The sequence below is a fragment of the Periophthalmus magnuspinnatus genome, chromosome 17 (assembly GCF_009829125.3).
Source record: "Periophthalmus magnuspinnatus isolate fPerMag1 chromosome 17, fPerMag1.2.pri, whole genome shotgun sequence".
Lineage (NCBI taxonomy): Eukaryota > Metazoa > Chordata > Actinopteri > Gobiiformes > Gobiidae > Periophthalmus > Periophthalmus magnuspinnatus.
The window spans coordinates 12,089,312-12,114,603 of NC_047142.1; the positions used below are offsets into that span (position 1 = coordinate 12,089,312).

Sequence of the window (25,292 nt, forward strand, 5' to 3'; positions counted from 1 at the left end):
ACTGGATACATTGGTGCCACTAATGCACTTTAATAATCTGGTGATAAACATTTAAAATCACACCTGCTCCTGTTTTTAATATTTTAAATGGACCTTTGCAGATATTTGTTTTGTTTGTTTTTTATTATTCTTTTAACATGGTGCTCTTGAAAAAGAGTGTGGTTGGGCTCTCCCTGTAGCAATAAAGCTAAATGAAGATGAAATGAAAATGTTTATTAGACTCACCGTTGAGTAATAAACCATGCAAGCTTATTAGCCCTATGCATTCTACTCATACAGACAGACTTACATTTTAATTGTCTCAGTCTTTCAGTTCAGCTCTTTATACCTGAGGTTGGTGGACAAAAGCACAGATCAGGACACCTTTCTGCCTTTATGTAGGCTACGATATAGGCAAACCCTATATTAAAAAAATCTATTGCTTTATTTTTAGATCATCATTTCTTATTTCATATTCCTCCCATTCTCATATAATTGTGCCAATAAACCCCATCCTTACTTCAAATAATTATATACACTTTAAATATAAGAACAGATAGTACTGCTAGCACAAACATTTCCCATGTTACCTGAACCCCTCACAGCTCGCCCCGCCCTCCCCTCCTCGCCTGTCTCATCTTGTTGCGCATGCGCGGTGCGTCCGCCTGGCTGCTGCCGCTGGAAACTTTGGCTCACTTCACTTCTTATTATCACCGGAGGAGCCCCAGGATAATGTAAAGCTCCGTACTCTATACCTCCATACTTTCACCGGCCATCTGCATCATGAATTAACCCCGGGACATGGGTGTTTCCTCGGCGTTCCTCCATCATCTCCTCCCCGTCCTACCGTGGCTCTGGGCTCCTCTTGCCCCGCAGCTGAATGGAGTTTCGCCCGTCGGACACTGCGTTCCCTTGGCCAGCGCTTTCTGTTCTCCCCGGAGCCGAACAAACAGCGGACATTAGCGTTATGCCTTCCATTTAACCCCGTTTTCTTCATTGGATATCTGTCATAAAATCAACATGTCGGACCAAAATTACTACTGGACTGTGCTGCCTAGCTACAAAACTAGCTTTGTGACTGGAGCAATGATGAAACGCTCCAAAAGGTAACGGAAAAAAGCTAATATTCAGTTGGCTAGCTTTATCAAAATGTACCCCAAATGGCTGTCGCAGTGCTGAGTGATCCCCCTCCTCTCCTACGCTTTGCCCTGTGTCTGTAGTTGTCATTATATAGCTCCCTGCTGGTTAATGCCAAAATACAGCAATTTGTTGAACTCTACAGTTGCTATGTCATTGGAAAACCGTCGCACCACGTTGTTTTGGAGGCTAATCCTTGCATGGCTCTCATTGACAAAGCTTCAGTTATATGGCTCACTGTATTTGTCGCTCACATCCGCCCTAGTTTTTTGTTTCCGACTCGTCCGATGGAGAAAACGTGGCCATTGTAGGGTCTTTTGGGAGTGAGAGCAAAAAAATGAGCCGTTTCTGCATTGTCTACCACCAGCCCTGCTACTGTAGCCCAACAAAAACACTGTAATCGCGATGATCAATACAGGGATGTGATTTGAGTGAAAATGCATGTTTATGGATGGCTGTCATACAGGGATTTTCTTTTTTAGTCAGGACGCATGGTTTTGCTCTGGGCTGAAAAGTAATGTTGTTTATACTGGTTATTGATTTTTCCAGTGGGATTGGTCTGTGACTGGCCACGTTTTTTACTGTAAAACTATTAGTGCTTTTGGGTAGGGAGGTTATAGCTACATTTGGCGTAGGGTATAGTTGAAACCAGGGATGCAGGGATGTACTGATACCGATTTCAATACCCGATACCGGTGCAGAGATTGAAAACAGCATTTATTTCCTTAAAAACAACAATAAAATAAGACAAACCAATCCAAATATCTTATGTAGCTGTTACTTATCCATCAAGTAACTACAGAAAAACTTTGTATAAATAGAAATTCAAACATTCCGAGACTTTCTGGGCCAACTACAAGCAGTCAATAGTCTCCAGAATATCGACTGAACCAATCTTTAAGAGCTGATATCCGATCTAGCAATTTTTTTCAGTATCTGCACTAATATCAGATACCATTATTGGATTGGTGCATCCCTAGTTGTCCCAATGTATTCTACTTCATAGGAGCAGTGCTACAGGGATACTGGGCTCTCAAGGTAAAACCACTCAATTGCCCCGATGCACTAGACATGAAGGAGGCATTTGCATTACAATCACGCTGCAGCCAGATTGTTTTAAATGTGGCGTGTTTCGATTAGTCATCAAGCAGTTGACGTGATTTATATTCGGGCAATAGCCAGTCGGTATCAGCATGTTATTATGTTGTCTAGGTGTGGGATAGGCTGTTGTTGTTGTTGTGAGGATGTGCAGAATTAGAATAATGAGTCGATTAAAAACTATTTGTAAAAAGTCTGCAAAAAAGAGATTATAAATTAACAAACTTGCAGTATTATCTTTCAAATAAGAGTAAAACGTTATATTTCAGCATGTTTGTGTTGACTTTGCGATACTTGTGTACGATACCTCAACCATGACATTTAAACCCCCCCCTTTCTCATTGATGTAATATGTAATTTAAAAATCCAAAATGATCTAAAAATATATTGTGATATACATTTTTGACAATTTTACACGCCCTTTTCTCTTATTGGAATTCTAAAAGAACTTGGGGTTAGAGTGGAGTTGGGGTTAAAATTTGTACTTGTTGATCAAATCCACACTACTAGGTTAGCAAATGTTCAAGTCGCACAATAGTTCTATGGTTTATTATTTTATGGCATCATTTATTGCTGTCGTACAGGGTTGTTTAGCAAGCATTACCACAAGACTTTGTTTACCCACAGTAAACAGCACATAACGGCCAGCTAGCTAAAGATGCTCTCCTTAATAGTAGACGCTAGGGCTAAACATGCTTCACTCTTGGTCACACTGTCTCTCAGTCAAATTTATTAACAGCTATTTCCTAACTAAGTTCATCTTCTATTTTTGGAGTGCCAAGTTTGTAATTTGTTAGCACAGAGTTCTAGCATGGCAATTCTACCGCACTATGTCCTGGGGTCAAAAGTATCCAAAATCAGAGAATCAAAACTAGACGCTCATTTGAACTATTCATACTCAAAAAAATCACATTCACAGGACAGAAATGAACCTTTCCTGAATAGCTTTAGAATGATCTTGAGCTGTATCAGAACAAGTATAAGACACATAGACTAGTATACACCCATGGACCACTATGAACCTACTGGAAGACTGAGGGATTACACAGATATAAGGACACATGGGAATATAAAAGAAGGTACAATGTTTTAATGTTGAAAATCACATTATATTGTCTGAAGAGTGTTTTTATTTATAATTGTGGTATTGGAATTAGTATCGAGTCTAGAGTCTATTTCTTAGTATCGAAATCGAGTTTACAATCCTAGTATCGTGACCTACTAATATTGTAGACAAGTTGTCAACATAAATAATGTATTACAATGGGAGTTAAGTGAATATGAAACACAATAGCTCCTCATTGTTGCCTTGCCTCTGTAAGGGTGAGTGGTGAGCTCATATGACATGGCCCTTTTATGACTATATTATCTTAGCATAATGCAGGGTAATAGAGCAGTCAAAGAGCCAATCGCTTATCGTCTCAGACCTACTTTGCATGTCTAAAGTTCAGAAGAACAGCAAGGTATAAGTTAAGGAGTGTTTGTTTGCGTCATCATGCGGTTGACTTCTGTATTGTTCAGTTAAACATTTATTGAGGGGTTTTGGTAATACAACAATATCAACAATTTGTTAGCTTTAGAATGTTGCTAGGAAAGTAGCGGTGTCACACTACTAAAATTTCAAACTCAATTTCAATACTAAGCCAATGCTGATGCCACCGCTTTCAGAATGTGATTTTCAACATTAAATCAGAAGACTTTCTTTTATATTACCGAGTGGCCTTATATCTGTGTAATCCCTCAGTCGTCCACGTAGGTTCCATAGTGGTCCATGGGCGTATACTAGTTTATATGGTCTTATACTTGTTCTGATACAGCTCAAGATCATTCTAAAGCTATCGATACTTGTTTAAATGAGTAACTAGTTTTAATATTGTTTCATATCTGATTTGTGATACTTTTTAGAACCCTATAACAATGTTCTATAGGCGCTGCATGTCAACTGCTTATAAAGTTAACTGCTTATAAAGGCGCCTAGTCCAACCGTCTCTCCAGCGTGTCATGGCCGCCGCTCATAAACAGTGTGCTATTGTTTAAACATCAACAGACTGAAAACAAAGCGCATGTGGACAGTCACGGTCCAGGGAAATAACATTATGTGCTGTTATGCCTTGGGCTAAGCTTTTGTCTGTGTCTTTAGTCAATGTTTAGCAAGTTGTAAGTGTTTGCTTATATGTTGGTTAAGAACTTAAGATTTTAACAAGTGTCACTATTATTACTTTTTTGTCAGCAATGTTTGATTTGAGACAGTGGATGCAGTTACAAACTTACTCAAAACCTGATTAATATAAAATTTTAGAGTTGTAAGAATATTTAAAGATCCTGTGAGATTTAGGCCATGTGATAATGTTCTTTTCTCATCAAAAACACTTTTTTGTGTTTTGTTTCATTTCCACTTGTTTCGATAATGATGCATGATTATTTGTCTGCATCTCCAAAGCTCTAAATGCTTTGTTCCACCTTGTAATGTCAGTAAGTGGCTATTTGAAGCCTAAATTGAACTGCTGTATACTGCAATACACTAGAATAACCACACATTGTTGTCCTTACCTTTTGTTCAGTTGAGATTGTCACAGGAAGTCTACAATACTGCCCGGTGCACAGAGACATGAGGGCAAGGCTAAAACAATTGATGTAGGTTAAAATTTGGGCAATTCCAGGGCTGCAAATTATCCAAATGATTCAAGTGAAGGTGTATGGAGTTTAAAAAACACAGTGGAGCATTTCTTTTATAACCACTTAATGACATCACAAGTTGGAACAGAGTGTTTTCGGTTTTGGAGAAGAATACAGCCTCAATATGCAGGGATTGTGAGTTAAACATGTGAATAAAACAAAACACGACTCCAGGTATGTTTTTGATGAGGAAACAACACTGTAACACAGATGGAAAAAAATGCGTAATATATAAGCCCTTTAAATGACAAAAAAACATAATCATCTAATTTCAACTCAAACTCATATACTCAAATTTGGCTGTAAACATATAATTTAAATAATCTTAAAGGTCCAGAAATCAGATTATAATCAGATCTTGGCATGCATGTAAACAAGGTCATTAACTCAAATAGTTTGTTCACCCACAAACCTAATATTGGCTATTGACACCTGCGACTGTTAGCAGTGCTTACTTTGGGTGCCTCGTGCAGGGACACACAGCAAATTTCTATAAAGGGTTGTTGTAGTGTAGTTAGGAATTTCAGTCAGTCAGCCACAGTAATAAGTAAAGTTCTGTCACTGGGAGTATCTAAAATAGCACTATATAAATTAACTTGTAACTTATACTAAAAGTAATTGCAATAACACTGGGTTTTATAGTCAAAAAATGCTAGCCAAGATGAAACAAAATGACTTGCTAACGGGGGGTCACGATTATATGACTATTCTGTGGTATCGAAATCTATATATATTCAGCCTTTTCCTCGGTATCAAAATTGAGTTTGAAATTTCAGTATTGTGACAGCACTTGGCACTATTAAGTATAAATAAACATAGCTGTAACATCTTTAAATTGTATTATCCATGCCTCAAATATTTACATGCAGCAATCTCTATTCTTACACATGACTTAAGCTCCCTGTGCTGCTGATGTGTCAAGACCTAGACAGATGCACTAGCCAAACATCAATCATACTTAAGTATATCACTGTTGCTAATACTATTCCCCAGGCCATAAATGTCTGACCTTATTATTTTACCCAGCAGTTCATCCTGTTGCCCTCTTGACCCAGGGCAGTCTGACTAAACCACTGACCCATATACTCACCCCGCCGCAGATTTCACCATACAGCCTACTAAAACCTTCATGGTAATGTGGAGTGACTCTGCTAGGCGCTATCAGTCTGTTGTCTTGTCCAAAGAGATGCTAATATATGAAGCTAGCTTGGCAGCATTAGCCACTTTCAAGGAGCTGTAATGTCTGATAGAAGATACAGTGGGGCAAAAAAGTATTTATTCCGCCACCAATTGTGCAAGTTCTCCCACTTAAAAAGATGAGAGAGACCTGTAATTTTCATCATACGTTCACTTCAACTATGAGAGACACAATCGGGGGGAAAGAATCCAGGAAATCACATTGTAGGATTTTTTATGAGTTAATAGGTAAATTCCTCAGTAAAATAAGTATTTAGTCACCTACAAACAAGCAAGATTTCTGGCTCTCACAAACCTGTAACTTCTTTAAGAGGCTCCTCTGTCCTCCACTCGTTACCTGTTTTAATGGAACCTGAGAGGCCTGTAATTTTCATCATAGGACAACTGTGAAAGACACAATGAGAAAAAAAATCCAGAAAATGACTGTCAGATTTTTAAAGAATTTATTTGCAAATTATAGTTGAAAATAAGTATTTGGTCAACAACAAAAGTTCATCTCAATACTTTGTGATATACCCTTTGTTGGCAATGACAGAAGTCAAATGTTTTCTGTAAGTCTCCACAAGGTTTTCACACACTGTTGCTGGTAATTTGGCCCATTCCTCCTGCAGATCTCCTCTAGAACAATGATGTCTTGGGGCTGTCACTGGGCAATATGGACTTACATTTTGAAGGTTAATATACACTTACGGTACATTTGACCCATCCTTCAGTTGTTGGGGTAACTCATCGGGAGCTGTGGGGGAAACTGGATTGCCAGGAGATTTTGCAGTACATTTAGCAACATTGATATTTTTAAATATAATATGCAGCCTGAGTGAAGATAACTGCAATTCTTCCTAGCACGACCCAGAAACGTCAGGCAGTGTTGTCATCTCAATGATTATAGGCCACTGCTGAGAGACTTGCTTTGAAATCACTGGGGAGGAAGCAGAGTTGATGGAATGTCACTTGAAAATCAACACAATTTGTCACTAAATGTGCCAGAGCTGTAGCTAACAAACAGAAAAAGTAGGCCTTCTGTACTGTTTGTCCAGTTTCATAGAATTGAGGTGTTGTCACCCGGTAATTAGTGTGAGTGACTTGTTGACATAGTCTCACGTATGTTTGTTATAGTGGCATCCCTCAGGGCACCGTGCTTGACACCCTAATAGGCTAAGTAGACAATAATTACAGCTAGATGATACTTGCAGTTTTTATTGTATCACTATCAGCCTTCAGTCTCCACCAGAGGCTTATATTTAGTTTGGACCAACCAGCTGACTGAAAATATGTATTAAACTTTCTTTTTTAACACTTAAGAGAGAAGAGGACACTGCACAAAAATGTGGCTACACTGCTCTCTGATTTACAATTGAGCTGTGGATGAGTTTGTGGGAAATTCAAATTACGCAATTGGGGAAAATAATCAAAATCAGCCCCACATATCGGCACAAAAATATTTGCAGACCTTATTGGCCATTGGTTGGTCTATATTCTAAAAAAATCGGTATTGGCAGTGGTCATGGAAAAATCTGTATCAGTCGATCTCCAACCATAATGACGAAGTACCCTCCTTTTTACAGTGCGGTAGCATTGCGTTTAAACTTGCACGCACAATTTGGTCTAAATGGGTACCAAAGTACTTTTCTAGCATTTGATGGAAAAAGTTAATAGGTATAATGTGTTTATTACACGAAGACTTATGTAAAACATGTTGCTAGCATGACTCATACAACTGAATTCAAAAACAGCTTTTCACAAACCTTTTCAATTATAAACCATATCTCTCCAATTTTGTATAATATGTTTCAATATACAAAATTTCCTTTTATAAACTCTCAGAACACATGCAGTTTAAACTAGGTTTAGGTTTGATACCACAATGAAGGGGTATTGGAAATTTTGCATGTCCTTTTGCTTCCCAAAAATTCCATTTTTGGGAAGCAAAATAATCAAAAGCTTTTTTCCCCCCATTTCAGTTCTAGTGGTTTTTAGATGTAGACAATCATGACACCTTGCATTAAAAGTTCCAATATCAAAGTTCAACAAACAAGTGAAATATTTAGGCAGTCTTATCAAGTAGTCCCATAAATACATTTTATACAGTGTTCTCTTCTGACAGATGGCAATGGCCAGCCTACGTTTTCATAGATAATACAGTTATGAGTTTTAAATGCATCACTTGTTATGAACGAAGGTCTGAGTGAGAGAGTGTGTCTAAAGGTTTCAAAGTAAAGGCTGAATTGTGCATTGATTAGATAACATTTTAAACTTGATTAAAGAAACACTATGCAGCTTTTCTGGTGACTTTTCATGGCGATGTTATTGCTTTGCCTGTAATGTTCCACTGTATGGCCTTAAACATATTTGTTTTGTGTATCCACAGTTCCCGTAACAACAAGAGGAGGAGTTTGGCGACCGCAACCCCGTCCCCCACCCTCTCCAGACCGCTCTCACCTTTGCCCCTCTCCACAGGTAAACCCAGTGCAACCAACTAAGGTTTTCAGAATGATCAAAAATCAGACACTAATCGACACTAAAGCTAGTATCGAAAATGGATACTCATTTGACGACTGACGGACTTGACGACTGAGGGATCACACAGATATATGGCCACATGGTAATATAAAAGAAAGTACTATGCTTTAATGTTGATAATCACATTTTATTTTCTAAAGACTTGGGTGACTGTTTTTTTAATCATTGTCGTATTGGTATTGAGTATCGAGTCTATTCCTTAGTATCGAAATTGAATTTTAATATTGTGAAAACACTACCTCCTCGCAGGAGCTGGATGATGCATGACCAGATTGAGAAGCCTTTGAGAGCACAAATATATCCCTTAGAGCCTGGGGCCTTGTTGTTTTCAAGTCATTTGTCATAAGACTAGCACCAGTTTTCTCCACGATTTATTAATGTTAGAGTTGTTGATGTGGTGTTGTGTATTCAGAATTAAAGACATATTAGGAGGAACACTCATAGGAATCCTGTATTCTGAAATATGGATTTTAGAAATCATTGAAAGCAAAACAAAAATCTTCTTTCAACTGTATGCTCTGTTTACATTCTTACAATAATGACCGTCATCAGTTGTACACTGCATTGTTTCCAACACGCAAGTAATGCAGAGGTGGAGAGAGTAGCCAAAAAATGTTCCTGATAGAAAGCTTTGGTAAACATGCTCACAGCGGGAAGAATATAGGCCCACAGTGGATATTTTATGGACCGACTTGCTCAGGGTGTGGCAAGGCCTTTTGGGACTGCCATCCAATCCCTCTGTGACCCCCTGACTGTCATGTACCAGGGGCAGGACGAGATACTATTTCCATAAGATGAGACAAGACACTATATTGGATCTACGAGAACGAGACGCGATTTTGACATTTTTTATAATAAATTGTGCAATCTAGTTCCCAAGTTTGGTCTCACCGTTTTTGATCTACTGTTTCCAATATTTCTGCAGTCATTCTACCATCTATCTAGTCTGTTTTTTGGGACTACAGCGTCTCAAAAAATATAACTCACCAGTACTTTACTCCTTTTTTATGTGTGCACAATCTTGATCTTATTTCATCCTTCTCATGTTCTGATCACCAAGCTTCAACACCATGTAACACCAGTTGTTTCATATTGACTTATTCAGTATCTTCCAGTCTAATTTTTTACACTTTAAACCTTTAAAAAGACACTGTATGTAGCTAATTTAAAAAAAAAGTTTTACAATTGCAAAACCTGTGTTGCCAGTGCAGATAGAGGACACATACAAGTTTTTCCTCATTCTCAGTATATGGGCCGGTAATGACTCATGTGAAAACTCAAAACCTCCAGAATTGACTCTCTGAGAGTAGGGTCTCACCAATCCAGCTTTTTCAGTTCCAATACCGATTTCAATACTATAGACCCGCCGATACCCGATATCAACCGATACCAGCTCAGAGACTGAAAATAACATTTATTTAATTGAAAACTAAAACAAAATAAGACAAAACGGATCCAAATGTGTTATGTAGCTTTTTTACCCTTCAAATAACTACAGAACAACTTTGTGTAAATACAAATTTAAACACGACTATGACCAGTAAATTGCCTTATTACATCAGTTTATATGTCCATCCAGGATATTGACTGAACCGATATTTGGAAGTAGATATCCATTCAAATCAGAGAGAGTCATTTTTGGTTTAAACCAACTTAATTTCAGCGTTGAGAGACTCTCGTAAGGCTTAGTGTGTTTTCTAATTGGATAATCGTCATGAGAACCAAAACACCAAATTATAACAAACAACATAGCCGTCATGTTTAAGAATAAATCAGCATTACAATTGTTATCACTAAGAGCTATATTTGGGAAGAACATTGCTACCTCATACACGGTTAGGTCATGTTTATGGAGTCTAAAATGCAAGACTTTAATACGGTTCCTTTTAATCGTGTTTTTTCTCTCCATTGTAGCTGGCAGCAGTCCTTCAGAAAGTCCCAGGAATGTCTCGTCCAGCTCCTCTGCCAACTTCCAATTCGCCCGCAGGTAATATGGCCAATCATTATAATGAGACTGTATTGTAATAAGAGGCTTAGTGGTACCTATTGTGCTTTTGGAGTGTTGCTTGCTTTTGTAATTAGGATAGTTAGGATTATTAAGGTTGCCAAGTGCTGCAGTCAGCTGGATTAATGCAATTTTCCCCCTCTTGGTTTGCATGCAGGATGTTAAAGATAGGCTTAGAATATGGAGGGTTCTCACAGAAAATGGGCCATAATATCACATACCACAGAAAACTGATATAAGATAAGGCACTGTACCTGATTAAAAACATAAAAAAACAGTTCATTTTAAACAGTTTGCAGTGGTCCAAAGTTATTCGTCACTTAACTTACGCATTCCGAACATCCTAATTATTCACCATGATGAGTTAAAAAGCACTTTTCACAACTCTCAGAAAAATACAAACTTAAAGCATTTGTTTTATCTTAATTTTTTTTTTTTTTTATCTATTTTTGCTTGTTGCTATAAAAATTCAGATTCAGACATTTTTTGGAAAGACTTTTAAGTTGAAAAGAGTTAGTTAGTTGTTAGTAGTAGGAATTATATTAAACATGATGCATATGGCACATTTTCCTTTATACTTGAATCACAAGTTTTGATTTGTTTATATTTATTCTTACTAACAAAAAAGCCTTCAAATAAAAAGGTCGACTACATTGATAAAACTGATAATCTGTAAACGATTTCATCACAAAAATTGTATTAATCTTACAGCCCTAGTTTCAATTCAAGCTGCCCCTGACCAGACAGGACTGACTTCACTTACAAACTACTATGACCTTTTATCAACTTTGTTACAAAACTCTTTTCCTTTGACTTTCCATTCAACTTTTTCTATAAAAGACCCACTCAAAAACTCAAATGAACTTGTAACATAAAATTCTATGGCCACTTTCTTCATCTATTTTGAAAGCATTTTATTGTCCGATAATCAGGAAGTTTGGGCTGGCATGCTAGCTGAACTCCGCACTGGTCTTAGAATTTGTGAAAAGTGCTTCTAAACTAATCAAGGGGAATCATTAGGATGGTCTGAATGCAGTGGCCCAAACTTATTTCTCACTTAACTTATGCAAACTGTCTAAAATGAACTAGCTCTGTTTTTGACGTTTTTACTGCTCCAGTTATGGCAAAAACCTCTCCTGGCCTTTCCACTGCGCTTCCAGCTACTAAGTGTTGAAGGCTTTAGTGAACACAGAGTCCTTTAGCATCAATAACTGTAAATGCATAAATCCCGACTGTGCAAAGCCGTGTGCAAACTGGAGGTGGAGGTGCTATTTACTTCCTTATTAAAATGTGTTAGATTTGCAGGCGTTCAGAACTGGCTTTATATGCACTTATATAAAAGCAGCGTTATAGTGACCGGACAGGCAGTGGGGCACATTTTAAGATCAAACTACAGTAACTGGTAAGGATCACTTAGCTGCAGTTTATCCCAATATGTTTTTTTAATTTGTGGGAATTATATATGTATTTTTGCAAAAAGTGATACAAAAGGTAAGACTAGATCATGTAAGGCAATGTCCAAACTATGGCCCTCGACCCCTCTGCTTTACCGGCCCAATTGATCATAGGCAATATTTGTTTACAGCAAATTTAAGTAATTCTACCACTATAATGTTGACTTAACACTAACATTTTTCTTACCTTTTTGCTTATTTTCCAGCCATGCTTTTAGAACACGTAACCTTTTGAAAATAAACCCCATTATACTTTCAAGGAGTTCCAAGTGCGATGCTTATCTCCGGTCTACCATTAGTTTGCACAGCTTTTTGGCATATTGCACCACAGGGCTCTAAGCATGACTCATCACATTTTCAGAGCCTGTTCTCGCTGCTGCGCCTGCACTCTGTAGCTCCTCTGGGTACGTTTAGCCTTCACGCCGGCTCTCAGAGTGCTTTTTCGGAGGTTACTGTGTCGTCGTGTCATTACCGCAAGCTTGTACGGAATAACAGAGCCTCCTCCATGCTGTTAGACGGGACCTATTATTATGCAAATGGAAAAGATGGAAAGACCAATGTCTTGAGCGAATTAAAATGCCTTTTCTGAGCCCTGTAGGCCTTTACTGGTTTAGTCGATCAATTGGTCGATGGAGTCTTAGTTGGCCGAAATTTGTGTTAGTCAATGAATCATTTTATTTACATTATACGAATTTATGTGGGACAACAGCAGGTGAGTGAGCAGAAGATTTGATATAAAAAGGCAGATTAAATTTAAGATTCACAAGTTTAATCTGTTTTAATATAAATACATTTTTCCTAGAACTTTTTTTCTGCATAAACATTTGGTTTTGCATGAACTCCAGTGCAGGTGTAGTCTCGTGAGTGTCGGTTGGGTCAGACATATAGAGATGCGTAATAGCTTTGAGAGCTTTTGCCACTCCCGCTTTTTAGTTGACTAATCGATCACCAGCACATGTCTTTAGCTGACCGAGAGTTTCGTGATTTAGATTTGCTATTTATGCTATAATAATGGGTTTCTGTTCAAAGTTCACTATTTAAACACATCCAGAAAAATTGACAAAAAGACTATGCGTATGAACGGTTATCAAACTAGTGATAATTGATAACTGCATTAGCACAAGAATCACATTTCACAACATGCTTGTGCAGATCTAAACTACAGAACAAGCAGTTTGCGGCAGAATACGACAGCATATTTTGTTGTTTGCGAAGGAAATTATGGCACTTCAAAAATCGCAGCCTTTGGGATTTGCTAGTTGAGTCCATTGAAAGTGTAATTTCGATCTCATTGTGATTAATCTTGCAGCCCTACAAGTTAGCACAGAATGCACAGCCTCCTCGATGTTATGTGGGCTCTATTAGTATGCAAATGAAAACACGATACAAGAACAACGTCATTAAGTCATGTGCAAATTAAACATCTTTTTCTTAAACCCAAAGGTGAAAACGCATTTGACATTTGCCCTTGGGATGGAACCAGAAATTGATTTTTGAAACCGTTTTTAATCTCCCAGCCTCTAAGATTTAATAAGAGGAGGAAAAATCATGTCCACAGCAGTAATCCTCGCTGAAATCCTGGGTTATTTCATCAGAGCATGTCCCGAAGATATGGTTTATGGAGGAAAACATTGAATTATTATGGTTATACTACGGTCAGATTGAGTTTGGGCTTGAGACAGATGCTGTGGTTGCACAAAGGAACTCTAATATAAAATGGTTGGACTGTACAATGAAAACAATCCAGTTCATATTAATGTCTGTTGTGAGTGAAGGTGATAAAATAAAATGAAAAATCCATAACCTGGCTGGTATGTGTAGCACTCTGAATTGATTAATGCTGCAATAGGTAGGGATGTCCCGATCGAGTTTTTTTGGCTCCCAGTCCGATTTGCCATTCCCGATACTGATACTGATCTCATCCTTACACAGATTTTTTATGATTTTATTTATGCAACTTAGGCTGTGTCTTCTTAATTAAGTATCCATGGATAATTTAGGACTAGGTTATTACCAGATATAAAGAGGCTGCATAAAAATAGCCTATTTTTTTGTTATAATATTATAAAATGTCTTAAACTCCTACACAGTGGCATCATAAGTACTGGTTGTAGGGATGCACCGTTATGACACGGGTATCAGATATAGGTGCAGATAATGAAAATTTTTATGGATTGGATGGGTTCCAAGATGGAACGTTTTGGTCTAACCGGTGTAACAAAACTATTTAGTGGCCAAGATTGGGTTAAAGTCAGTATTGGAACTGAAAAAAAAAATGGTGTCGCTGTATCTCTGACTGGTGCCTAACAGCACTAATCTAAAGCAGCAAAAACAAATTAACATTTGTGGACCTCATGATAACCTCATCATAATTATTGCTTAACAAAGTAATCATGGTTATGTCAGTTGTCAGTAGTTGCAAAAGGGCATTGTGGGTGCTTCTTGTGGTTGCTGTGTTTGTCTCACTGCGGTGTCTATCCCATCATTAAACTTTGCTTATTTACTCTCTCTCTCTTCTTGTCTGCTCTCTCTATCTCTGTTTCTCCATGTTTGTTCCTGCCTCCCTCTGCTTGGATCTACGTAGCCAGCTGGCCCGCAATGAAAGGTGAGCAAATGACACTCAGGTATTGGCTTTTGTCAGCACCACACAATTAACCATTAAGCTCCTCTGGAACGAGATATGGTTATTGCAAAGGAAGCAATACAAGTAGTGTGGGTTAGTCAGCATTAGGGCTGCACTCACATTTTAACAAAGGCCTACATGTGCCTAAGCAAAGTGCTGTGTATCATCTTACTGGTAAAACAGAAGAGCTGAAGAAATTGTGTGTCCAAAAATTGAACTTGTATCCACCCAAAAACACATCAAGTCTCCAGTGCAGGGCATTTACAGTGTGTCTGAATCAAAGTGTTGTGTGTAATAATAAACCCACATCCAATCACATTGTCCGCATAAAGCTGAAGCCAAGCAGATAATGAACCAAACTCTGCCAAAATCTCCCTCTTCCTCGGTCGCAGTAAAAGCGCAATTTGGAAATAAAAATGGTGTTGCTGACATGTCTGTGTTGATGAGGCTGTGTAAAGATGCAGCCAAACGAGCCTGCGTAAAGTTCACCATAATCCTCCTCTTCCCTAGTAACTGTGTAGTAAAAGAGTAACAACAAAAAGAATGTGCTCCGCAGCACTGCCTTTGATATAGTGTGTGTGTATGGGAAAACAAAAGTGAAACTTAAGCAGAAAATATACTTTATAAACTACACCTCCGTTTCCAATGTTTCATTTAGGCATTGGAGCTCCCTCTACTGTCACCAACAGGAATGAACAATGGCAAAATAAACAAATCAGGTCCTTATCCCCTGTGAATGCTATGCTAATAGAGCCATTCATTCATTTTGAATTTGATCCCCGTCCAGTGATGGTTTATGGGCTTAAAAACTGTGGAAATGTCTGGAGTTTTACCTGTGAAGCAGCTCAACAGGCAATATGTGAACAGAGTATTTTTGAGTGCTTGAGTGCTTTTTATGCATGGTCATGCATTTGGACAGTTTTTCACACAGTTTTTCTTTCAGCATTAAATGTTCTTTGGCCAATTTGTAAACAAGCCAATTTCTCTGACCTGGAACACTGTGCTCTCAGAATGGAAAGTTATTATATGGGAATAAGTTCACCTGTGGCCTGAACAAAATGTGTACTCTTATTGGTGTGAGACAGAATAAGTTGCTACAAGAGAGGCCACAATGTCACATTTTATATTACAATAATCAAAAGGCCAGTTTAAAGGATCTAAATCTGATTTTTACAGTCTGAAAAACAAAAAAATCAAGTACAGGCTCTTTAATATTTGAAGTTGTGTGTTTACGGCGACGTCAGCTCCTTTTATTCACAATTCATCACACAGCATGTTGTCGGCTCCTCCTATGGATAGCTGCACATCACACTAGCGAGCAGTGGATTTTTTTTCCCTTTGTACCAAAATGGCTACACAACACTGCCGAATCCTAAATGCATCACTGATTAAGAAATTAACATTGGAGAAGTACTTAGAGAGCAGTTGCCGCTGGTGGTGAAAATGGAAGGTAATCGGAGCAATGTTGTCTTGAATACAGGACTATAAAGATTACTCAGCGATGCATGAATCTAAATAAATACAACTTGGAGTGGATAAATGAGAAGGGGAAACAATTATAACATGGTTGATTTTGCATTATAGGTCTGCTAACAACAAAACACTGAAAAGTCTAAAAGTTTTCTGTTGTGTTCCCAGACCTGATGGCAGGAGGTGGTCGGTGGCTTCGGTACCTTCGTCTGGATACTGCACCAACGCACCCAGTTCTTCTGTCTCTGTAAGCTCACAATACCCCACAATATCAAATATACAAGATTGTTATTGTCATTGTCAGAAAAACAACACAATTACGTTTAGAGCATCAAACACTACATAGTTTTGTTGTAAAGTACAATACCAAATCAAACTGTTTACTCTCTCTAGTGTCTCAGGGAATATTGAACTACAACCAGCTAAATCAAAGGCTAGAATCGAGTCTAAACCAGGTCTGAATAGGACCAGGACTATACCATGACTAAATCCACTCTGAACATAAACCAATCCAAACCTGTGAGTTAACCAGAAATCAATAAAACGGTTTACAGTTAGATGCAGACTTGTTTTGACCTCAAGAGCGGTTTATACAATATATCTGTACTGGGTTTTACTCAAATATTTTGGGGGAAAATATTTACATGCTCTTTAATAGATTAAAACAAAGCCAGGGAGTAGTTACGACCTCATTTAGTCCCACTGTCACCACTCGGTTTAGATCTTAACAGAAACCAGACTGGGATTTCTAAGACTAGGTCTGAGGTCTATGGTCTAAGTCTTATCCCGGACTAAACCAGGTCTAGTCAAAAACAAGCTCAACTAAAATACAAAGGGGGTGTCCTTGAACTGCCAAATATCACCTGAGTAACTGACCCTCCTTCACTCACACTACATTGTGCTGGTACCCTGGGATCCATCTCATACCATCTTATAAGAGTTTGCATCAGTTCAGGTGTGTGGTGACTTGTAAACACAGGCTGCTGACTGACTCACCCCACAAAGTATGCCTTACAAGGATATAATGCTGTCTGTGCTGACGGATTTATGTGGTTAGTGAAAGTTACTCTAAAGTGTCAACACATCAGACATACTCAAAGATATTATAAATAATGCTGCCTCAGTCTAGATTTAAATGTACAAAAAGTCAAATGTAATTGAACCTCTAATAAATATACATTTTTAAATGTAGTTAATTATGATACAGTTCAGCTTACTTCCTTATTAGTTTGTCAAAATTTTCAGAACTAGTCTCGTTACAGGGTTCATCCCATCTTGGACTGAAGAAGGCAATGGGGTGTAGGTAGTGTCAATGATAAAAGCAGTGTTGGGCAAGATCCTTCAAAAAAGTAATTGTGTTAGTAACAGCGTCACTGTGTGATGAAAATGACTAATTAAGAGATAAAGTAACTATTACCAACTAAAAAAATCCTCAAAAATACACCACAACTGCTTTTACAGTAAAAATGTGTTATATTCAGACCACTACCTCATGGCTGATGTCTTTTTAGCGATCTGTCTGAACGCAGATGTCACACCCACTGTAGTCGACAGTTTGTACTTCCATCACAGAGTCACCAAATAATGTATATCCATAAAATCCACAAGAATCTGCATATTTCCTCATGTATGTATTTGGATGTGTGCCATCGCTGAACCAAGTGTTTATGGCTGCCTAGCGCTGATTATGATTGGTCAACTTTAGAGTCAGTCTTTCTTTTCAGCCAATCACTGTCTCTAGTACCTCATCTCAGTTTTGTTTACTTCACCAAAACAAAAGAAAAACTTTGCAGCTCCTCTGAATGAGAAGAAAGTGCAGTCTGATTTGTCACTGCTGCTGATGCACAATTCTATTGGCAGAGGACGGTATGTTCCTTTGCCTTTGCAATTTGTTAATTACGCCAATTTGAATTTCAAGCCAGTTGCGACATATGATGCAGCCCTGTTTTGAGCCGCCACCCGATGAGATGTTCGTGTTGAAGAATAAATAGAAGTATCCGAGAGTTTGAAGAAGAATCATGAGACTGGAGTCCTAACACAAAATAAGTTTATTTACATCAGTACAGGATGCAGCACCCAGGGACAGAAAACCAAGGCTTTATGGTAGTGGTGTCCATTCCAGTCTAGTGCATTCCAGTCTGGCTAGCAGCATTGTACCTCTGATGATACAGGCCAAGATAACAGGGACTGAGCTGGCAATGACTGCCCTCAGTTCAGCACAGAAATGGAATTTCTTGAACAGTGTGAAGAGTAGAGCCAAGCAGAAGATATTTCATGTGTTCCCATTGTCTGACTCAGAGTAAGTCAGTCCTGTTTCCTCTGATGAGCCACACTTGGATCATCAGCCCTCAGCCTAACCACAGGAAGTGAACCTCTGAATACTCTGAGCTGGAGATGACCAGGACAAGCATTTACTGTTGGGCTGCACAATATATCCTGGAAAATATCGATAACACAGTATTGGCTGACACCATTGACTGTATCTATAAGTGTCCATAGCTAACCTGCTAGACTCCACGTTCCAAACAGGAAGTGAGCATGGTGTGAAGTAGTTCCTTTGAGGTCCTTTAAGGTTCCTTTTGACTTCTGTTAAAAAAATCTTTGCCCTTCTGCCTGTAGCTTCTGCTGTCAGGCTTGTCATTTTAGTCTTAAAATGTACTAAACGCATTCTACATGAGCCTGTTGTTTTTATTCATAATTTTGCCTGAAAATCTAGATATGAACATTAATAAGGGATTAATAAATTAATAACAAATCAGTTGCTCCCGCTAAAGTTGGCAACAGATTAATTTACTGCCTTGTTGCTAGGCCAACCAGCAGTGTGGATAGTAGGTGAACATTGCGTCTCTTTCTCATATTGTGCCTTTCTATATTTATGGACTCACTGGTGAAGTTACAGTATATGATTTGTTCACATCAGAAGAAGTTACACACATATTGTATTGATTTTATAATCCCATAAATTCTCATTGAGTGACAGAAACAAATTATTCTCCTCAGTGACTTATTTGTCCCTAGTCCCTAGTAAGAAAAGGCAGGAAGTACATGCCTTAGTATGACTGATGTTTTTGTTCATAAGACAATAGTTGTCTCATGAGGTTAAATAACAGACTGTGTGTGCCTGATTTTGGAAAGTGGGGTCAGATACGACTACAATCAAGAACAAGAAAAAAAAAAGTCAATTTAATGTGTGTAGATTCCATTTTTAATTTATTGTAATGTTGAACGATTTGTAAAAAATGAGTATTCAGTCTTTAAAGGGCCTGTACCTGATATTTTCCCATGTATTTGAGCAATCTTGTGTAAGCAGCTCTTGAGGTCAGAATAAGTCTTCTGTGTATTATCTGCATCTAATTATCAAATATTTTATTGTCAGAGAATCAGGAAGTGTGCGCTTAGCATGCTAGTTGTGAAAAGCACTTATTAAAGCTGCACAATTTGGGGAAAATAACTAATTGCAATTTTTGTGACAAGCATTGTGATTAGATTTGTGATACGTTTTCACATTTCATTTCAAGTTCACATTTTAAAAGCGTCCAGAAGAATTGGCAAAAAGACTGAAATATGAACTGACAAACTAATACAAGAAATACATTTCAGAACATGCTTGTACAACTACAGGGTTAGCAGTTTTTATGCGGAATATTTTGCAGCCCTAGCACTTATCACTCTGAATAATTAGGATGCTCAGAATTCATATGGTAAGTGAAGAATAACTTTCGACAGATGCAACAGTTTTTTTAAGAGAGTAAAAATGAGGAACAGCACCTTCTTAGAGTTTTCCCATATTAAGCATTAATTCATTCTGCTTTCAGCTCCTCCTCTCCTCCTGTTTTGATTTGCTTTTAGGCACTCATGTTCCTCAACTTGCCCTGTTACTCTTGGATAAGGTTGGCTGGAGCCTTGCCCATTTGCTTTGGGTGTGGATTCTTTTACAATCTTTTCTGTAAGACCTTCTCACCATACTCCCATGGACTTCCTGAAGGACTTATATTACGCTATTTTTGACCCATGTTATAATATTGTTTCCTCATCAAAAACATACCTGGAGTTGTTTTTTGTTTCATTCACACATGTTTAAAATACAGAAGGCTGCATATTTAGGCTGAGTTCTCCTCTGTTCCACCTTGTGATGTCATGTGATAATATCACTGCTTTAAAAGTAAAAAATAAAGTGGAGCAGAGCATTTTGAGCTTTGGAGAAGTAGACAAACTAAAAATAAAGGATTACTCAAATGTGTGAATGAAACAAAACATAATTATGGGAATGTTTTTAAGGAGGTAATAACATTGTAACTTATGGAGTAAAGCTCACAAGAGTCCATATGGTGTCTTGTAGGACGTTTTAGTAGGGAAACATAGTAATAGAATATGTTAAATAAAGCATTGCATTTTTGTGAAATGGAGAACCTTGGTGTTACTGCGATATATATGAGTATGTTACATATGTTGTGGTTTTATTGCGATACTGATACTTACTACTCCAAATTGCTTTCTGGAGGACATCTGGAACAGGTTCTTAAAGAGCTCAAACCTGCCCATAAACCAGTGTGCGTCCCATGACGTATAATGTGTAATTTGACTGTAAATGCTATGCAGTAAATACAAAGCACTTTTGCCAAACCCATTTAAATATTCTTATCTATACATTGAAGTTCACCTTTCATTTGCATTAAAAACATAACATCTTAACATTTATAGAAGACCCCATTTGAGTAAAGCTGGGTGCCCACTGCACGAGTCTGCAGTGGGAAAAATCTTGTCTCAAAAACATGGGTCATAGGTCTCACGCTGAAACAGGACCAAAGCTCAAACTTAGAACTGTCATATGACCAAAGACGAGCTGCGACTGAGATCTGCACTGTCTGATATTTTGGAGTTTTGTTGCCAAACATTTTTCTGACCAACCGGAAATGGTAAAGTGCTCTGTCAAAGTGACAGCAGAAGCGCTCTGCTGTGAACGGGGCCATATCGTCCCCGTCTTTCATTTAACTTGTACAAACACAAAAACACTGCTAGCATGTATGTCGCTAGTCCAGTGGTTCTTAACCTTGTTGGAGGTACTGAACCCCAGCAGTTTTATATGTACATTCATCGAACCCTTCTTTATTGAAAAAAATCATAGGATTTTTTTCAAATTCAAGACACATGTATGTTTTACTGGTGCACAAAATGAACTGTGCATTAACATCACTGTGTTCAAAGAATAAAACCAATACAATGCATGAACTCACAACAAATTACATACATACCTTTCCACAAAGACATGACCTTTTTTAATACTACCACACTGAAATGATTTTAATTTTTAACCTTATGTATTCCAATAATGTATTTATGCTATTTATTATTTGCAACATTTTAACACACACCGTAACCCTGCAACCAATTGTGCTTCATGTAAATTCAAACAGCATGTCAAAGCAGAGGCATGGGGCTCTTTAAATATGTTACTGTCATTACGGTAATGTGCTTCCATGGTCCCTCGAAGATGACCAATCAGAGCGCAGTTGTCGCCGGGATCCTCCCAGTCAATGCCGGGGCATCACTGGCCATGTCTCATGCTGTGTCTCAATTCACCAAAGGGCCCTTAAATGTGCCGTTCGAACACCCACATCAAAGGGTGCATTTGTCAAGTTGGGACACGGCCGGCTTCTGGAGACGCTCACAGTCTGCAAATCATGAGTCGTGTGTGTCTTGACCTCCGCCGAACCCCTGAGACTGACTCACCGAACCCCTAGGGTTCGATCGAACCCAGGTTAAGAACCACTGCACTTGTCTCATCTAACCGGTACAACACTAGCACAGTGGTAGAAACAATACTTTCAAAACATAATTAGGTACAGAATACTGAATACCCTCATTAAAATGTATTTTGTAAGGTATTCCGTTACATGGGCCAGTTAGAGTACTGCATTCTGAATACTTGGAATTCTTTTACACTGAGTTGCATTATGTTATTGTCAAAAACATGAGATACAAGCACAAACAGCTTGATTTTTGTTGTTATGCATTAATTTAAATTTTAATCATTAATACTGTGGAGTTCAAAGCTAAACTTGCAGACGAAGCACTGTCATGTATTCCTTTTAATTTAGGAAAGTAACTATATTCTGAACACCATCAAATGAAGGAGTAACACCCAACACTGCTTAACACACTGAGCCTAGAGCCTAATATGTGCTCAGACTTATATGGCAATCACTGATCGTGTGAATCATTGCACACACCATGCGTATTACAATTCTAACTTCCTCACATCTTGTATTGTGACATCCATAAACCTTTGAATGATTTTTTTTTTTTAATGCTCATTGGTCACCAGACTTGAGTTGTTTTTGTCCTATTTGAGCGAGGGGAAAGTCCACCAGCACTCATCAGGCTAATCTTTAAAACAACACAGGGCTGTTAATTCCCCGTTTCTTTTTCCTGAATGACATCACCGAGTCTGGGCCTCTATGAACTTTCCCCGGTAGAGGCTGAAAGCATGTAAGGTTATGTAGCCCGGCAGGCTGTTTACAGTTTCCATGGTGATTATCTCGAAGGTGAAGATGGGCCTGTGTCGCTGTGATGACTTTGAGATGGTGAGGTCAGTCAGGTTACACAATGGGGCATTCAGGCTTGTGTCACTGGTGTCTTTGTTGACGTCCTTGCCTTAGCCCAGTCTCCAGTTTCCTCTTTAGGCCCTTCTGCGTTCTATGCTTCCTATCACTCACTTTTGTTTGGGTGGAAGATCTTTTGTTCCTTTTTATTTATTAAGTGACCTCTTACTCCAAATATTTGGGGACCAATGCGGCAGTTACAGTGGTTAGCAATGGAAAGTTGTGGCTATTCCTAAATTGTTCAGGAAATACGGCCTTATACTCTAAACAGTTTGTTATTGTTATTATTAAAAAACAGCTATATGTGGGGAAAAAAGAGGCACAGAAAGATATTTTAAAAGGCATTTTATTGGATGAGAACCATAAGAAGGAAACTGCCCTGTACAGAGAATATTACGCAATCAGACATTGTTGGATGGAAATTGTCACGGAAAAAATAACTGCCTGTAACTGGGGCATTTTGAAACATGTTCTTCGCTCACCGTTCAAAATCAGGTACAGGCCCTATAAGTATACACTTATAGGGCCTGTACCTGCACTGCTGTACTGTGTATATAGTGTTTTAATAAAATTATCTACTACTAAGTAGCACTAAGTCTGTGGTGCCTTCAGTGGCTTCTGCAATTTCTAGTATTTGTTGACATAATGAAAGGCCCTGATTACAGCCAGGTGTATCTTAATTGCAAACACCTGGCTGCAAGGGCGGAGTTTGAAGTGTGGATACTTGTTAAACCACTGTTTGACTGTTCCTTATACCCCCAGACCCCACCCCTCCTTTTCCTTACTCCCTCCTTTAGTCCTCCAGGTACTGCCCAGTTTAGCACCTCTATTTAAAATGTGGTTGTGGTTTAGGTGTTTAGTCTGACTTTAATGAAATGGCACAAACCGAACACAAATTGTTCCCAGAAACCTTACATCACCTGTGTAAACATAGTAAATGTTCTAATGAGGTGAAAGTGGCACATTAACACCTGCTCTACATGGAGAGTGGGATATGTCATTCTTTTGGCAGCCAAGTAGAGCACAATTTGGAATGAGGGGTCCTATTTATGAAGACACTTGAAGAAACATATATAATTGTCGATAAGATTGAAAAATATCATTGGTATCAAGGAAGACATAAGTTGACAGTCAAATCAGGGATGAGAGTGGCACAGTGTGTTATATGTTCACCCACAACACATCTGGACTGAACTGGCTTTAAACTAAATTAAATTAACTTATTTATTAGAACACTACAGCACTGAAGCACTTCAGCCACATATGAACTTTATAAATAGGCACTTTAGACCTTATGGAGTTGTTTGATTGTTGTTTGTGTTGTCCTGTCTCTTGTCCCGTTTTAGATGTTGAGGGACTGCGAATGAAAATTAGCTGTGCAGCTAACTTTGGCACATTTACACGTGTATTTTTTACTGGTGTTTATTAATGTGCATTGTCCCTTTTAAATAAATAAATACCCACCAGTAGATACCTTATTTGAATCCCACCAAAGTGTTTACTGCCATTGTGTATCTAAGCAAGACCACATCACCCATATTGTCCACTCTCCGACTGCAAGGGCATCTGGCATAAATAAAGATTAAATATAAAGGAATAAAACATAACATTAAATACATATTTTTATGTAAGATCTATCAAGCTTGTGACTTGAAAATGTGTTTGTGTATGTGATTATTCAACACATGTAAAAGTAGAGTGCAACAAAATGGAGAATGCCTATATTTTACGATGTTATAATACTGGTATTAGTATGTTCACATATTTACTACTTGTGCAATGCTATCAAGTGTTTACTTCTAAATATTACCTTTATATCAGAGGTAAACCCCCTCTCCCTCTTTGTCTCTTGTGTGTCTGTGTTTAGTCATCGTCGTCCCAGGAGCTTTTACACCAGCTACCCTTCCAGCCCACACAGGACGATCTGCACTTCCTGTTTAAACACTTCCGCAGCACCGAGAGCGTGGCGGATGAGGACCCATGCCACCCATCTGTGCCCGCCCATAGGGTACGCTCCAGGAGTCTCAGGTACTGCACTGACACAAGCATTAATGTTTGGGTTTAAGTTTACAGGGCATTGAAAAGCACGTAAAGAGGAAGTTTTATTTAGAAATGACTTTTTGGAGCTTTCTACTGATATAATGTTGTTCCCGCAACAAAAACGTACATGAAGAGGTTTTATGTTTTATTTAGCAATCTCATTGGCTCTATTCGAACCCTCCTTACTGTTGGCAGTGTGATTCTGTCCCATGCTCAGCCCACAAGCCTGCCTAACCAGTGCCCTGTGCATGGAACTTTACATAACTATGCAAAAGCATGATACAAAACTTTGTACTATAACTTCACAAACCTGATGTGATGTGCTGCAGTGTCATTAGTGTAATACACGCTCTCAAGGGGGAGAGACTTAACCCTGTGGTGGGGTAAAATCATTCATTTTAATAACCTATTAGTTAAATTATCCCTGATAGGAACATCATGAGACGAACAACAGGAAAAGCTTGACAGAGGGCAGAAATTATTTTTACATC

The 25,292-nt window shown here is 38.4% G+C and overlaps 1 protein-coding gene across 3 annotated transcripts in view; it reads left to right on the forward strand.

Annotated features, from left to right (window-relative positions):
• The window catches only part of mast3a (microtubule associated serine/threonine kinase 3a), a 66,679-nt gene that overhangs the window by 11,071 nt on the left and 30,316 nt on the right, over window positions 1-25,292 (forward strand). Inside the window, exons 1-6 of one of the 3 annotated variants that reach the window (XM_033981816.2) lie at window positions 648-1,085; window positions 8,456-8,544; window positions 10,522-10,594; window positions 14,651-14,671; window positions 16,328-16,406; window positions 24,629-24,789. In XM_033981816.2, the coding sequence (XP_033837707.1) occupies window positions 1,000-1,085; window positions 8,456-8,544; window positions 10,522-10,594; window positions 14,651-14,671; window positions 16,328-16,406; window positions 24,629-24,789 (509 nt within the window). In that variant the 5' untranslated portion in view covers window positions 648-999. Of the gene's footprint in view, window positions 1-647; window positions 1,086-8,455; window positions 8,545-10,521; window positions 10,595-14,650; window positions 14,672-16,327; window positions 16,407-24,628; window positions 24,790-25,292 lie in introns of those variants that run through there. The other 2 variants (XM_033981817.2, XM_055228362.1) reach the window with 2 other exon arrangements.